The sequence below is a fragment of the Oscarella lobularis genome, chromosome 2, assembly GCF_947507565.1.
Source record: "Oscarella lobularis chromosome 2, ooOscLobu1.1, whole genome shotgun sequence".
NCBI classification, from domain to species: Eukaryota; Metazoa; Porifera; class Homoscleromorpha; order Homosclerophorida; family Oscarellidae; genus Oscarella; species Oscarella lobularis.
In genome coordinates, this window is record NC_089176.1 from 1,500,528 (window position 1) to 1,513,162 (window position 12,635).

General features: G+C 47.7%; 3 protein-coding genes and 1 long non-coding RNA gene across 12 annotated transcripts; 3 read left to right on the top strand and 1 right to left on the bottom strand.

The window, feature by feature from the left end:
- Positions 1 to 235: 235 nt before the first annotated feature.
- Positions 236 to 5,406, bottom strand: LOC136184055 (homeobox protein MSX-3-like). 7 transcript variants are annotated; one of them, XM_065970882.1, is made up of 14 exons: positions 5,386 to 5,406; positions 5,224 to 5,319; positions 4,960 to 5,174; positions 4,776 to 4,904; positions 4,522 to 4,617; positions 4,334 to 4,446; positions 4,001 to 4,279; positions 3,793 to 3,942; positions 3,689 to 3,737; positions 3,148 to 3,639; positions 1,051 to 2,366; positions 904 to 992; positions 788 to 856; positions 236 to 661 (listed from the first exon to the last, which is right to left on the bottom strand). In XM_065970882.1, exons 10-11 carry the CDS (start codon positions 3,158 to 3,160, stop codon positions 1,879 to 1,881), a joined length of 501 nt encoding a protein of 166 aa, XP_065826954.1. In that variant the 5' UTR covers positions 3,161 to 3,639; positions 3,689 to 3,737; positions 3,793 to 3,942; positions 4,001 to 4,279; positions 4,334 to 4,446; positions 4,522 to 4,617; positions 4,776 to 4,904; positions 4,960 to 5,174; positions 5,224 to 5,319; positions 5,386 to 5,406; the 3' UTR covers positions 236 to 661; positions 788 to 856; positions 904 to 992; positions 1,051 to 1,878. The 7 variants fall into 7 exon arrangements, with proteins under 7 accessions (XP_065826954.1, XP_065826960.1, XP_065826957.1 ...); XM_065970888.1 differs by lacking the exon at positions 236 to 661 and having other exon boundaries at positions 668 to 856; positions 4,001 to 4,103; positions 4,231 to 4,279; XM_065970885.1 differs by lacking the exon at positions 236 to 661 and having other exon boundaries at positions 668 to 856; positions 4,001 to 4,103; positions 4,171 to 4,279.
- Positions 1,594 to 5,306, top strand: LOC136184058 (uncharacterized). The gene is made up of 4 exons (XR_010669292.1): positions 1,594 to 1,705; positions 1,780 to 2,585; positions 2,660 to 4,846; positions 4,941 to 5,306. It is a non-coding gene; the product is annotated as an uncharacterized lncRNA (long non-coding RNA).
- Positions 5,407 to 5,452: 46 nt separating the features above from the next.
- LOC136184060 (leucine-rich repeat-containing protein 23-like) lies at positions 5,453 to 7,410 on the top strand. Of its 2 annotated transcripts, none has more exons than XM_065970892.1 (10): positions 5,453 to 5,569; positions 5,627 to 5,694; positions 5,745 to 5,831; positions 5,879 to 5,935; positions 5,981 to 6,061; positions 6,129 to 6,232; positions 6,292 to 6,416; positions 6,478 to 6,582; positions 6,632 to 6,681; positions 6,763 to 7,410. In XM_065970892.1, exons 1-10 carry the CDS (start codon positions 5,472 to 5,474, stop codon positions 7,110 to 7,112), a joined length of 1,125 nt encoding a protein of 374 aa, XP_065826964.1. In that variant the 5' UTR covers positions 5,453 to 5,471; the 3' UTR covers positions 7,113 to 7,410. The 2 variants fall into 2 exon arrangements, with proteins under 2 accessions (XP_065826964.1, XP_065826965.1); XM_065970893.1 differs by having other exon boundaries at positions 5,469 to 5,569; positions 5,630 to 5,694.
- LOC136184059 (uncharacterized) lies at positions 7,162 to 11,959 on the top strand. Of its 2 annotated transcripts, XM_065970890.1 has the most exons (11): positions 7,162 to 7,241; positions 7,418 to 7,593; positions 7,735 to 7,833; positions 7,902 to 8,124; positions 8,420 to 8,639; positions 8,706 to 9,028; positions 9,092 to 9,241; positions 9,292 to 9,626; positions 9,705 to 10,784; positions 11,121 to 11,391; positions 11,443 to 11,959. In XM_065970890.1, the coding sequence occupies exons 4-11, from the start codon at positions 7,909 to 7,911 to the stop codon at positions 11,869 to 11,871; spliced, it is 3,024 nt and encodes a 1,007-aa protein (XP_065826962.1). In that variant the 5' UTR covers positions 7,162 to 7,241; positions 7,418 to 7,593; positions 7,735 to 7,833; positions 7,902 to 7,908; the 3' UTR covers positions 11,872 to 11,959. The 2 variants fall into 2 exon arrangements, with proteins under 2 accessions (XP_065826962.1, XP_065826963.1); XM_065970891.1 differs by lacking the exons at positions 7,162 to 7,241; positions 7,418 to 7,593; positions 7,735 to 7,833; positions 7,902 to 8,124 and having other exon boundaries at positions 8,432 to 8,639; positions 8,683 to 9,028.
- Positions 11,960 to 12,635: the final 676 nt, after the last annotated feature.

Here is a 12,635-nt window from a genome sequence, read left to right on the forward strand (position 1 = left end):
ATTTTTTCTCTCACTCAAACACCTAAGCTATCTAAAACCTAAAATTTCACCCGTTTTGTGTAAAAAAACTCCTATTTCGATTATCCGAACGTTTCGATTATTCGAACCCCCCGCTGCCCCAAGGGGTTCGGATAATCGGGGTTCTACTGCACTACCTATCGTTATCATTGACCTTTTCCACCACACATCAATGGTTCAGATTCAGATGCTTTGGAAGAATCTTCTTCGGTCTCTCTTCGCTCAGGCAGCCTTTTATTTAATATTTTCAACTAATACAAATTAGCAAACACTAGCACCTATTAGAATTTTCGGGAAGCTTAGATAGAGGACCACAACAACTTCACTTCATCGTCGACATCATACTAAGAATTACAGTTCGCCGAATTTATCCTCTGTATAGTCACGTGAGAACGACTGTGGGCGGGGCTCAATTTGCAAACAAACCATAGATGCTCTCATACATCTATGGTTACACATTTCCGTACACGTATTACCCCTCACGCTTCAGATTACGGTCCGATCTTGCCTAAGAGACATCTCACGAGTGGCTCCAGCGTTTGCGGTGGCACGTCTGTGAAAAGTCGTTGAGCCAATCAACGTCAAAGCAGATCCTTTAGAGTCAGAGAGTCAACGCGAGACAGCAAGTAACTGACGATAACATCTAAGGAGAAGAAGAAGAAGAGACGCTTACTGTGCACGAACGTACAACCACATCCAATATTAATTATCATTAATTAAGGAAAATTTCCTCCCTAACTATTCGCTTGGCACCGTTCGCGTTCTTCACCTGCGTGACCATGAATAGAAACCTTTCTAACAAGGGCCGTGAGAAAACCTAAGGAGCAGTCACTCCCACCTAAAATGAAATATAATCTCCCCTGTCGTATGTCTTTGAAAGGATACCTCTAAGCCGATTCGCTATCATGACAAGAACGTTCATAAATGACTTTGCTAGTAGACAAAAGTAAGCCTTATTAGGTAGAAACACGGGTCTGCAACAAAAGATAAATAATAGTCATATAAAAACGATTGACAAAATTTCTAGTACACCTGTTCTGAGCGCGTAATCGATTGGCTATGAGATCAGGAAGGGATACGATTCGCTTCACGAGCCTTTCAGTCAGAAGACGTATTCCGTGTTGCTGGGACGTTGGAGGCTGAGCTGTCTGGCATTCGTTTCATAGCAAATTGCGCAGTCTTTCTCCGTCTAGCCTTCGTTCGAGGATGTTGAATGCGGTTTCTGTTCGATTTCTGTCGCTGGAACGCGAGCGATCTTTTCTTCTTACTGTTTCGTGTCTAGCGATTCGGTGAGGAGAAAGAGGGCGCCTTTTGGAGGACCTTTTGAGGAAGAACTAGTCTATATTCAGTTGATCTTTGTCGGAAAACGATTTCGAGGCGGCAATTTGGAGAGATAGTCGCAAAAATCGACGTAAAAGTCGCTACGAAAGGCTTCGGACATTTCGGCGCTATCGCTCAACGTGCGAAAAAGCGACGACAATATTCCAGTAGCCTTCGCAGCTCGTTCGCAAGTGTCGACACCATTTTTCGCCTCTTTCAGCGCGAGAAGCACTTCAGCCGCCATCTTGTGGCATCCCGGATACGGAATGGGAGACGCAAAGTACAACCAGGGATAGTCTAGTATCCCTGGTACAACTAGGGCGTATTTTCGAGCAAGAAGCCATCTGCTTCGTCAGACAGAAGCAAGGCAAGGACGACTAGAAACGAAAGAGGGCGGGAATTTGCGCGATAGAACGCCAACGCTGTCTATTTATTCCTTAGCTTCCTAATCGGGGGTGTACAAGATCAGTCTTCGCGCGCTTCGGAAAATCGTGGCCGTACATAATTCGGCAAAGTCAATTTCTTTCTATTCGGCATCCATCAGTTTGAGAAATCGCGTCGTTCGCCGTGCAAGCACGTGCTGGCGTCGATGACGTCACTATACGGGCATTGATACGGAATCGCCATTGACGGTTCGAGTCGACATCCGGCCGTTTGATAGAGAATCTCCTTCGCTTTCTCCACTTCGTTATTCTCGCGCTTTCGTCTCTCTTTCGTGCGTCGATTCTGAAACCAGACCTTGACCTGATGCTCGGACATCGACAATTCCCTGGCCATGTGAACGCGTTCGGAGTAGCTCACGTAGCGGCACTGCTCGAAGCGTCTCGACAACATGTCGATCTGATAGGCGCTGAATTGCGATCTTGGCTGTCGTCCAGACTTTATCGGCCGAAACCGCGGATGAGCCGTAGCGATAAGCGGTGGTGGTGGAGGAGGAGGAGGAGGAGGAGGAGAAAGCAACCGCGGCATATCCTCAAGCCCATTAGCACTGAATCCGATTCTTTGCCCTGCAGCACCGATGTCGTCGTCTACAAACAATCCCCACACTCACAGCATGCTCGCGGAGTCAACACACGCGACTTTTCCTGTGTGCCGTTTAGTCAATCAACCGCTCTATATATGAGTAAGCCGTGCCAATGATGACTCTTGTGTACAGCGTGCACGCACTTGGATCGTGACCATATATTGGTCACGTTCGAATGTCCAATCGAATCCGTTTAGTTTCCACGACGCGCACGAGTGCGAATGTATGTGACGGTTATGCGCGGAATGCGCACCGCCGCCTGCAACTATACATAGTAATGTCTTTCTCTGCATTTAGAAATCGTGGACTGATCGAAGCGGGGAAAGCGGTGCGCGGCGCTCTACTTTATTCATCGTCAGGGACGAAAATCGTTGATTAGATGCAGTGCTCGTGCATCATATGGAGGGCCGGCCCTAATCTCGCGTTCAAGTCTGAGAAGACATCGACGCGGCCTGTCGTCATTCGGCTCCATTCAGTGGTCGGCATGCAATAGCCGACTCGCTTCTGGGTACTGTACATGCTCCGGGAGTTGCTCCGGGGGGCCCCCCAGCCCATGCATGGTACTGTACGTGCGCGCGCGCCGCGTACTTCCTTCTTCGTAAGTCACGGAGACCCCGCTTCGTTCGTCCCACGAGAGGGCAAGAGAATTAGGAGCCCAGAGTCCATTATGAACGCGCTTTCTGTGCTCTACACTCGAGTCCCGGCCACGCGCGGCAGCGTCTCTTAGTTTTACGCAAACGTTTTAGCCGTCAGTGCGCGCGTACAAGACTAGAATGCTACTTTACCTTCCTCCTCCATCGATGCACTCTTCGCGCCGCTGCAACGGTCACAGTGCTTTGAAGACACGGTTAATCCGAAGACCACTGAGCGTGGCTATATATTGCTATATAAGCGTGCAGTGAGCTCCGCGGCTTTGGACGATCGCCCGTCGGTAAGACGTGCGAAGGAGAAACAAATGACACTGCAGATAAGGTGTCGGCTCGCCTTATAGGGAATGCAAACGATATCACGTGATGAATAACAGAATTAGAGAAATAAAGTTGGCGGAGTCATTGTCGTTTCCCCTTTGCTTCACCCAAGTTGAGGTTTCTGTAGAATAGTCATAAGAGAACGTGGGAGACCGGTTGACCACAATATGTAGAAAGGCGATGGCGATTTATTTGAGTAGTGCTGCATTCGTTAGGCAGACGTTCTCCTTTGTATCTCCGCTATCTCGTGCAAGCCGGATCTCACTCGGGGCAATCAGAGTTGTTGTCCGAGCGAGGCTGAAATTTTTTCTATAGCAGAGAAAGATTGTTCTCAACAGAAGTCAGACGATATCCTTACCTCGATCTCAGAGTCCAGTCACGGTAACTTGTATTAGTGTTGGTGAGTGCTACACGGCAAACAGATTCAATCAGTGCTTGGCTTCACTAAGGGCGTAAGGCAACCTGTAGGCAGAGGATGTCGAAGAGACATCTTTCTTTTGCAGCCATGCATGAATTAATGATGAAAGTTGCTGGAAAAGAGACGAGTGCAAGACACGCCTGAGATAAGCACACGTAGGCAAGTTGTTTTGTTTTCCCAATTAATTAGCCAGACTATGAAAGTAGAAGCTTTGGAACGAGATTAGGTATAAGCAGGCCTTCTTACGCTGACCGAATATCGCATTCACACTAGGGACTTGACGTTGAACAGCCGGTGGGATTGCTTTAGGGAAGCATGCACTTCCAAGCCCTGCTGTAGTTCCCAAACGTAGTGCCTATAGGACATTTATCCTAGTTATCATAATATACAGTATATAAGTTCAAAACAGGCTAAAAGTGTACTGTCGTAATCTAAGCGAGTCGCTGGGTGAACAACTCGTCTCATGAAAGTAATACCGTTACCGGTATAGCTTAATTAGATAAGCGTCACTCAGTCGTTGACTGTCTTTGCCTATGTATCATTATTCAGCATCGTAATTAGTCACCGAGTAAAACTGTCGCTTACAAAATCGTTCGTTACAAACATTGCTGCTAAGTTGAGTAGATTTCTGCAAACGTTGCAAATTCACGTGTAGAACAAAAGTCTCCTTTTGAAGCAGTACTCGTTCCCGTCGGGAACTGAATCAGAAAGAAGACAGAACTTAATTAAAAGAGCTAGCTTGTAAAACGAAGATAAAAATTCTGTTGTACTACCTTCAAGAAAAAAGATCAATTTCCGCTCTGCTGCCTAACCCAAGACGATTAGCCGAGCACCGATGTTCCGCAAATCTTGTACGCAAGACCGACGGCCTAAATCAAGTTCACGCTGATTCAAGTCTATTTCTCGTGCATGGGCCCGGTCGCGCTATAGTCTATTCTCTATTGTATATTATACAGCCGAAGCCCCGCGTGACGCTGAAGTGACTTGTACCGTCGCGCGGCTCTACTTGTACTCGCCTAGCGCATACCTCAGCGCTGTAAATGGGGTCGTCCTCAAAAAGACTTCGTCCGCCCGGGCGGCGAGGCCGCGACCGGCATGGTACGTGACCGTCAAGCGACTTCCTTTGCTGGGTTGGCCGAGCCTTCTCATTCAAACGCTAAAGCAAGAGCTTTCTTCTGGTTTTTGTTACTAGAAGTTTCTGTTGTCTGGACCTCGAAACTGCCAGTGGGAATGTTGACGAGTTCTCTGCGGCACTGGCTGCATCGCGTTATGCTCTCACAAATTCAACGCTTCGTTCGGACGAAACAGGCTGCTGGCTTTCGATTGATTCGGCAAGATTTTTGCGAGAAACAGTCAGTGTCACGTGACACGTGATTTATAAGTAGGCGTGGAATGTGTGCGCGCACTTGAGAAGTACAGTACAATACTAAAGTGATAAATGTTCGAATGACTGTCTAGTAGAAGCACTGCTGTACCGTAAAATTCTGCATACCCTTGTTCTGGATATATAGCTTTTGATTGAGTGAATGAAAATCAAATACGGTACCGTATGTACTGTATGTAGAAAATCCCTGTAACAAGATAGGCGGATCTGGCTCGAATAAGGAGCATACCAGCAGCTGCTATGATCAGCTTACTACGTATCGTTTACTATCGTCATGGATCAGTTTACAGCAAATACCGTCACGTGACGTTGAAGAGCGCAGTCTCAGTTCGTGGGGCCATGAAGGTTGGAATTTCCTTCGTGCGAAGCCGAATGGACTCTACTGCGAAGCGACTGGACGCGTACGAAATGGATATTGCAGAGCTCGAAGATCTGAGGTGAATAGACTGTCTAGGACACGAGTTTTCCTGTCTGATCGTTTGCTCTGGCTCTAGTAGTTGCGTCGATCAGTTAGAAAGAGTAGACTTATCGAGAAACCGACTGAAGAGTCTCGAAGGACTTCGTAAGAGGGCCATATTTCGAGTACGATCACAGAAAAAAGATCTTTTTTAGGCAACTGCGTTAATATCAAATGGCTCAACGTTGCTAAAAATCAACTGAGCAGCCTCGATGGTCTACGCTATCTCAAGAATATGACTGGTAATCGCTTTGAAATATTTTAGCTCTGCAGATACCGGTTTTTCTAGTTTTCAATGCCAGCGGCAACAAAATCTCATCGACTAATCCAATTAAAAAATTGAAAGGTGAGGAAACCACATGCACGTGAATTGTTTCGAGCGTTGCGTCAGGTTTGAAGGCGCTAATATTGAGTGGAAACGAAATTCGAAATGCCGACGAAGTGAAACGCTTTAAACAACTCAATACATTGGGTATACATGCGTTTTTTTTATTTATTAATCGCCTTCTCAATTAATGGTGTTCTCTCTTTGCACGCAGTCTTGTCGAATAACGAGCTGACAAAGTTCTTTGCTAGTCGACTCGTGAATCTTGAAAAGCTCTCCTTATCGCACAACCTATTGCCCTCTATTCCCCTTATACCTGTACGTGTAAACAAAAGAAACGTTCTAGATATAAAATACATTGACACCGGATGGTTTAGAAACTGTCTCTTCTCCGAGAATTGAGACTGAATGACAACAGAATCAAAGCGGTTCCTGATCAGATCGTACTGAATGCTCAGCTTGTCATCGTCGATCTAGGGAACAACAGGATTAAACGATTAGCGTACGTGCTGCTTTTTTTACGCTCGTCGAGTGATTTGCTCTGATTTTTTGGATATCTTTAGCCATGCGCTGCCTCTTGGCCAATTGCCTCTTCTAAAAAATCTCAACTTGAAAGGAAATCCGATCTGCAGTGAAAGCGGCTATGGCAGTGAAGCTTTCCAAATAAAGTGCGGGTGAAATATAATATTCTTTTCTAAAATCTGAATAAATGAGTAGAGCTCGCCTGGAGATTTTTGACGGGAGGCGATTACAGCCAAAAGAGACAGGTACGACTAGAAGAGGGGCTCCGCTTTTTTGTGGATGATATTCCACGCGAAAGACCAAATAATGCATCTATTTTTTCACAGGCGGACCCGAAGAGGAAGAAAGCCTTACTGAAGTAACAGATTCCGTGGTCAAGGAGGAACCGCCTCCTGTCGAAGCACAGCAGATCAGGTCTCCTTCGCCTGCGAAGAAGCCCGCCTCCAAGAAGGATAGAGAAGCGTACGTATCGGTTTCCAAGAAACCTCGCATTGAAACATCATCCTCGTCGTCTGAAGACGAACTTGGGGCCCCGGAGCCTCCTCGAGGAAAAAACGCCCTGCGTTACAAGGATTCGGGAGTAGTTGCAATTCAAAAGGTGAAAGCGAAAAAGAAACGAAAGCGAGCTCCCTTCGATCCGAGCGTGCGACACGAGCCGGACTTGGGCACGTGGTAAAAGATGACACTGAAAGATAAAATGTATTCTTGTTACAACTGGTTTGATGACCGAATAGCAGTTGTGCAGTGGTTTTGCTTCTACTGCAGTTCAAAGCAGCGCGGCCGTCGACGTTCAGCTTGTGACTCCGTGAGGGCTGAAGTCTCGTGGTTGCATGCAAGTGGACGCCCGTTTAGTCTTACCTCTGGTCGTGTTATGACCGCCTGCCAACCTCTTTCCTTAATCTTACTAACGGTTACTTCGTGCTGTTGGCTTAGATGGTAGAATAGTAGAATCGTGGTTATGGGTGTTCTCTTTATATGTAGATGACTACGGAAGATCGAAAAAAGCGACTTTACATCGCGTTGATCAGGTGAGGGTGGGGGGTCCCATGTCATCCAGGACGACTATCCGCCCAAGCCGCAAGGAGGAGGCATTAGATGAGTCGCTCTTCTGATCTCGCTTGAACTGGAGGCTCAGAAACCGTGCATGCTTTACTCGAGTAAGTCGCACGGTACCACGCGCCTAGCGTGAACTTCGCGAGCTATACATGTACCCTGCGAGTGCTAGTGCTGCCAGCGGAACGTTGTGCATCGTTCTTCGCACTCTCGATCACGCGCTCTTACGTCAATTGCTGTTTTAGGCGATCACGCGAGCCATTAGGAGCGTCCCCTAGCTGGCCCACATCACCGCGATCTTCTCAACTTTGCGCTTCATTAGTTAATTGTCCGTCACCTTCAAGGTACGCATGCATCAGGATATATCCGCGCTCGAACGCTCGTATGAGCTTTCCTCAAGTGCTGTTTGTAGCTGTGCAATGACGGAAGCAACGCCTGTAAAATCGACTCAAAAGGCAGCTACTAAGCTGCCGTCAGTCGAAGAAGTCGTCGACATGTCGCTGCCGAAAGCGATGCAGTGGTGCTTCCGGCTAGGAATCGATTGCGAAGAGGAAGGCTTAGAAACGGCTTCACACTGCAAGGAAAGATTACTTCAAATACTGAAGGAGAACGGAGTGAGAGGGAAAAGTCAACCGGTAAGGACGGAAAAAGAAGAGGGGTGGGGCAGAATTAATAATAAGTCGGCCGTGATTGATCGAGTCACTGGCAGGCTGTACGACCGTCCCGATCTAAGCGAGACGGCTAGTTTTCACAAAGCAAATTGGTGTCTTTTACTTTGAAGTCGGGTGCGTTACTTCTAAAAGCGGCGGTTTTCACTTTGAAGTACCTAATATTTTGCTGAACGTCCCGCTTTCGTGGCTTTACGAAGTTGGACAGCCTAGGGCTCGAGTGCATGTACTAATGAACCGATATAAAAACGCCATTTCTAAGGTTCTGAAGTTTGCTGCCCGTTCGATTGAAGTTTTCAAGAAGAAACGCACCGAGTTCGAAAGTCTTATTGACACAATTCGAAGTTTCGTCAACAGCCAGGACATACTTCCGCTTTTGCGGGATCTTGGCATTCTGGAAACAAGTGCATGGATGAGCGATGCCGATTTTCAAGCAGCAAAAAAATCGTGCACAAGGGGAAAGCCAATGATATTAGTGGCAGGTAAAGAAACAAATAAGCTTCAAATTATTTATCGTCGAGCTAGACCACGCATATTTTTCCTTGAAGGGCCCACGTCGTCCGGTAAGAGCACCCTTGTGAATGCTCTCCTTGGCCGGTCCGTGCTTCCAACGTCGCACAACGCGACGACGTCGACCCTCTGCGAAATCAAGCAGGGTGCAAAGAAGAAAGCCGTTATGCATTTGGAAACTCGCGCCGGCGCGGCTGGTGAGGTCAAGGTCACGCACACGGAGCAGTTGCTAGACATGGAAAGCGAACGAGAACGAAAAGCCTTTGTTTCCCTCGTTAATCCTGACCGGGGGGAGTTGGCTGGAACAACAGCAACTTCGTGCAATCGAGCTGAAGTCTATTGGCCGTCGCAGTTCTTACAGGTGAGGTGATACCACTTCCTTGTCGTTTAAACCGTTGATATAGTTTCTATCACTTTCAAACAGGAGTTTACTTTGATTGATAGTCCTGGAGTTACAGAAAACGATGACTTGTCACCCGCTTCGCGTCAAATCACAGAGCAGTGCCAGAAAGATACGGCATGCGGTTTCATGTACGTCATCGACGCAACTCAGTCAGCAGAAGTCGGAGCTCAGGCAATGAAACGTCTTCTTTCTTGTTAGACAATCAATAATTAATAGTTTAGGTCGGGGGTCTTTTGGCTGCCATGGCGCGAGGAACAAAGACGTCTCCTCCTGCTGACTCCGCTTTGTTTGTGCTCAACAAATGGGATCAGTTCCTTGAGAAGTACGGACGCAAGGAGAGCGAGAGGGCATCAAAGGAGTACCTGGAAAGGCTCTACTTCGAGCTGGGGCGACGCTGGAGAGGATTCAAGTCGTACCAGGTTATTAAGATGAATTCTAAACTGGCTGGATTGGCTCAGGAACTTGGCGTTCTGACCAACGACATGAAAAATCTCTGCGAGGGCATATCGGACGTTCTGCCGAGAGGAATGAACAATATGATATTGAAAGCACTGAAGTAAGTTTTAATGCGTCACATGATTGTATGTCGTAAATTAATAAAATAATTCTATTCTCTTTCTGTCTCTGTGTATAGGAGGCCCATTGATCTACTAGATTATGTCGAGCAATCGATTGAAGCAACTCTGCGCGAATTCAAGCTTCCCGATGATCAGAGAACGCGCAAACGAGATGAAAATGCCAAGCGTCTCGTCGAATTTCAAGAGTCGCTTGCCAGCGGAAAAATAGCCAAACTGCGTCGTCAGATCGACGAACGACTCGATGATCTCACTCACGACGTAGCCGAGCACCTCAAGACAAAAGAAACGATCGCAAAAGCTCTAGATTGGGACACAATGAGCACCGACAAGAACACAAAGAATCTCTTCAGCGAGCGCGAAGTAAAGGAACTCGTCGGTCACCGTCTCGCCAAGATGATTTGCCACGACTCGAGAGTCGGCAAAGTGAGATACGCAATCGGCGAAGAAGTGGGACCCCACGTCGAAGAAGAGCTCCAGCGTCTAGTCTCATTTCGCTCGGAAATATTTACAGCAAAGCCGTCGCTCTTGCCGAGAAGCGACGACGCGCTGCCAAACGCGTCGGGGTACAGCCCCGCTCAGGTCGTCGGTATGATTGCCGCGCTCGCAATCGCGCCCATCTCAGTGCCCATCTACGGCATCGTCAAGCTCGTTCAACTCATACGAGATCGCAGTTTTCGCAAGGTCGTCGAGACGGCGTACAAGGCGGCGGTCAACGAAGTTAGCGCCGGATCGAAGGGTCAGCTGCGCGACAGCGTAAAGAGAGTGATCGTGGCGACGAGCTTGACAGCGCGAATCGTCTACGAAGGCTTTGAGAGCATGGTGAAGGAAATTGATGATGAGCTGTCGGCGCGGAATCAACGACGGGAGAAAGATTTGCCTAAGTACAGGAAACTCTTGTTGCTGTCTCAGCAAATGATTGGGAAAGCGTCGACGTTTATGCTGGAGCTTGGCATTGAGGACTACGTCGAAGGCGATATCGTCTGGCCGAATCCGTGCATTCCCGTCGACTCTGGCGTGTTTGGGGAGGTCTTCAAAGTTGAGTTGGCGAGGAGGAAGGACGTCGCTTTGAAAGTTCTTAAGGATCCAATCAGCGAAGAAAATGCAGAGGAATTCCTTCGCGAACTAGTTATTAGCAGGTAAGAATTTCGTTTTGTGGTGGCTCGTTTGGCGCGCTGCATGTGGGGACTTTGAAGTTCGCAAGCAGGTGTGTAGGCGTTATCCGCTTCGCTTGTGAATTTTGGCAATGAGAGATAGCTCTCCTTTCTCTTTGCTTTGTTTCCGTTGATTCCCACCTCAATCATCTGATTGCTGGCGGAATAGGTAACACTGTATCGCAGTTCTCTTCAGGCGCCCTATTAATTAAAAACGGGGTCAAATACATCCATGAAGTTAAACACTAATTAGACATTTGCCATACCTATGCGTAGTAGTAGCTTTAGACAATGTCTTCTGATCAAACTCTATTTGTGTAGGAATCTGACAGGAAAGGACAGCTACGTGGTAGAATTCTACGGTCTTGTTCGAGTTCAGAGGTCGCCTCTGAAACTCGCTCTTGCATTCGAGTGGTGCAGTGGAGGCAATTTGGCCGACGAAATGTTTGGCCCAAGCAGTCAATTTGTTCCCGGCCGAAAGTCAGGAGGATACCTGCACGCGAGGCGTATACTACTCCAACTCTTTTCTGGTGTGATGTTTCTGCACGGCGAGAATCTGGTGCACAGAGACATCAAACCTGAAAACATATTGGTAGGACAAGTGAGACGAAAATATTATTTATATGAATTTTTTTTCGTGTAGCTCACAACTGACAAGGAAGTTCGAATCGCCGATTTAGGTCTTGCTAAGGATCTCGAAGAGATCACTGGCACCCAGTGTGGCACCGTTTTGTACATGGCGCCCGAAGTGATGGTAAGGAACGCCTATGGAACGTCAGCCGACATCTTCAGCGTTGGCATTATTATGTGGGAGCTTTGGCACGGCGAAAGAGCCTACGTCAATTCGGGAGATCCCACTCTCGGTCATCCGGCTCTGTTTGCCATGAAAGTGTTCGCGGGCAATTTCCGTCCTCCTGGCTTTGTTGCAGCTGAGTATAGCGGTCAAGGTGCCGATCCGAACGACGCTGCCGTTGATTGGCGAAGCTTGATGAGGAGATGCTGGGATTCGTCCGCTTCAAGCAGGCCTACCGCGAAAGAGGCTCGCTCCATCGTTGAAAAAATGCCGCATTAACCTCTTTGAAACGGCGCTTCAAATGCTTGTGCGTTTCTTTTGTACCCGCACGTCCTTCTGTTTGCGCTTGTGTCCTACGTCATGATCACATGATTTCGCGATTCGCTGGACGCACGGTTGGCAAAAACGGCGCGTTCCGGCATTCGAACCGCCTTCATCCCCGTCTCGATCGTACTAGGACGCTTCGACGAGACGAGGGTAGACGTAGAACGGTGTCGGCTCGTTGTCGAGTCGGCTTAGGAAGGGATTTCTCGGAGCGGCTACGTTCCCTGGATAGAAAATGAGATTGCTCCGTGCTCTTGAGCATCTAAGCGACATAGTTATCGAGAATGATAGAAGAATTAGAGGCCCGAAGTGACACGTAAGTAAAACTGCAGCAGACTTCTAAAGCCACCCCGCCCCTTCAGCGTCGAGCGTTCGCGCGACTTCCTAAAAAATAGATCGGGCTCCTTGGTGCCTAGATTTATAACTATGACGTTTAATTCACATATATCTGCGGCAGGTAATTCCAATTTGTTTTTTCATGAGCAGACTGGCACGCGTCAGTAGCCAGCTCTCAGATTTTGGTGTAGGCTTATTGAAGGTCAAATGACACGATCATTGTTAAGATTAACTTGTAAGTGGATTACTCAGCCTGGCTCTGATCTTGAACTGTGCGTTCGAGGTTTGTCTTCGCTCTCTCATGTCTGCACGGATCGACCTAACTTGCTGACTCAAGGCGCGTTCAGTTATTTCTATTATTAGTTTGGATTTTTTACGAGTTT

Excerpts from the sequence above, each read along its gene's own strand:
- LOC136184060 (XM_065970892.1), top strand. The coding sequence starts at position 5,472 with ATGAAGGTTGGAATTTCCTTCGTGCGAAGCCGAATGGACTCTACTGCG. Across the intron at positions 5,570-5,626 it reads GCAGAGCTCGAAGATCTGAG|TAGTTGCGTCGATCAGTTAG; the intron begins GTGAATAGACTG and ends CTCTGGCTCTAG. Across the intron at positions 6,417-6,477 it reads AACAGGATTAAACGATTAGC|CCATGCGCTGCCTCTTGGCC; the intron begins GTACGTGCTGCT and ends GGATATCTTTAG.
- LOC136184059 (XM_065970890.1), top strand. The coding sequence starts at position 7,909 with ATGACGGAAGCAACGCCTGTAAAATCGACTCAAAAGGCAGCTACTAAG. Across the intron at positions 8,125-8,419 it reads TGAGAGGGAAAAGTCAACCG|GTTCTGAAGTTTGCTGCCCG; the intron begins GTAAGGACGGAA and ends GCCATTTCTAAG. Across the intron at positions 9,627-9,704 it reads ATGATATTGAAAGCACTGAA|GAGGCCCATTGATCTACTAG; the intron begins GTAAGTTTTAAT and ends CTCTGTGTATAG.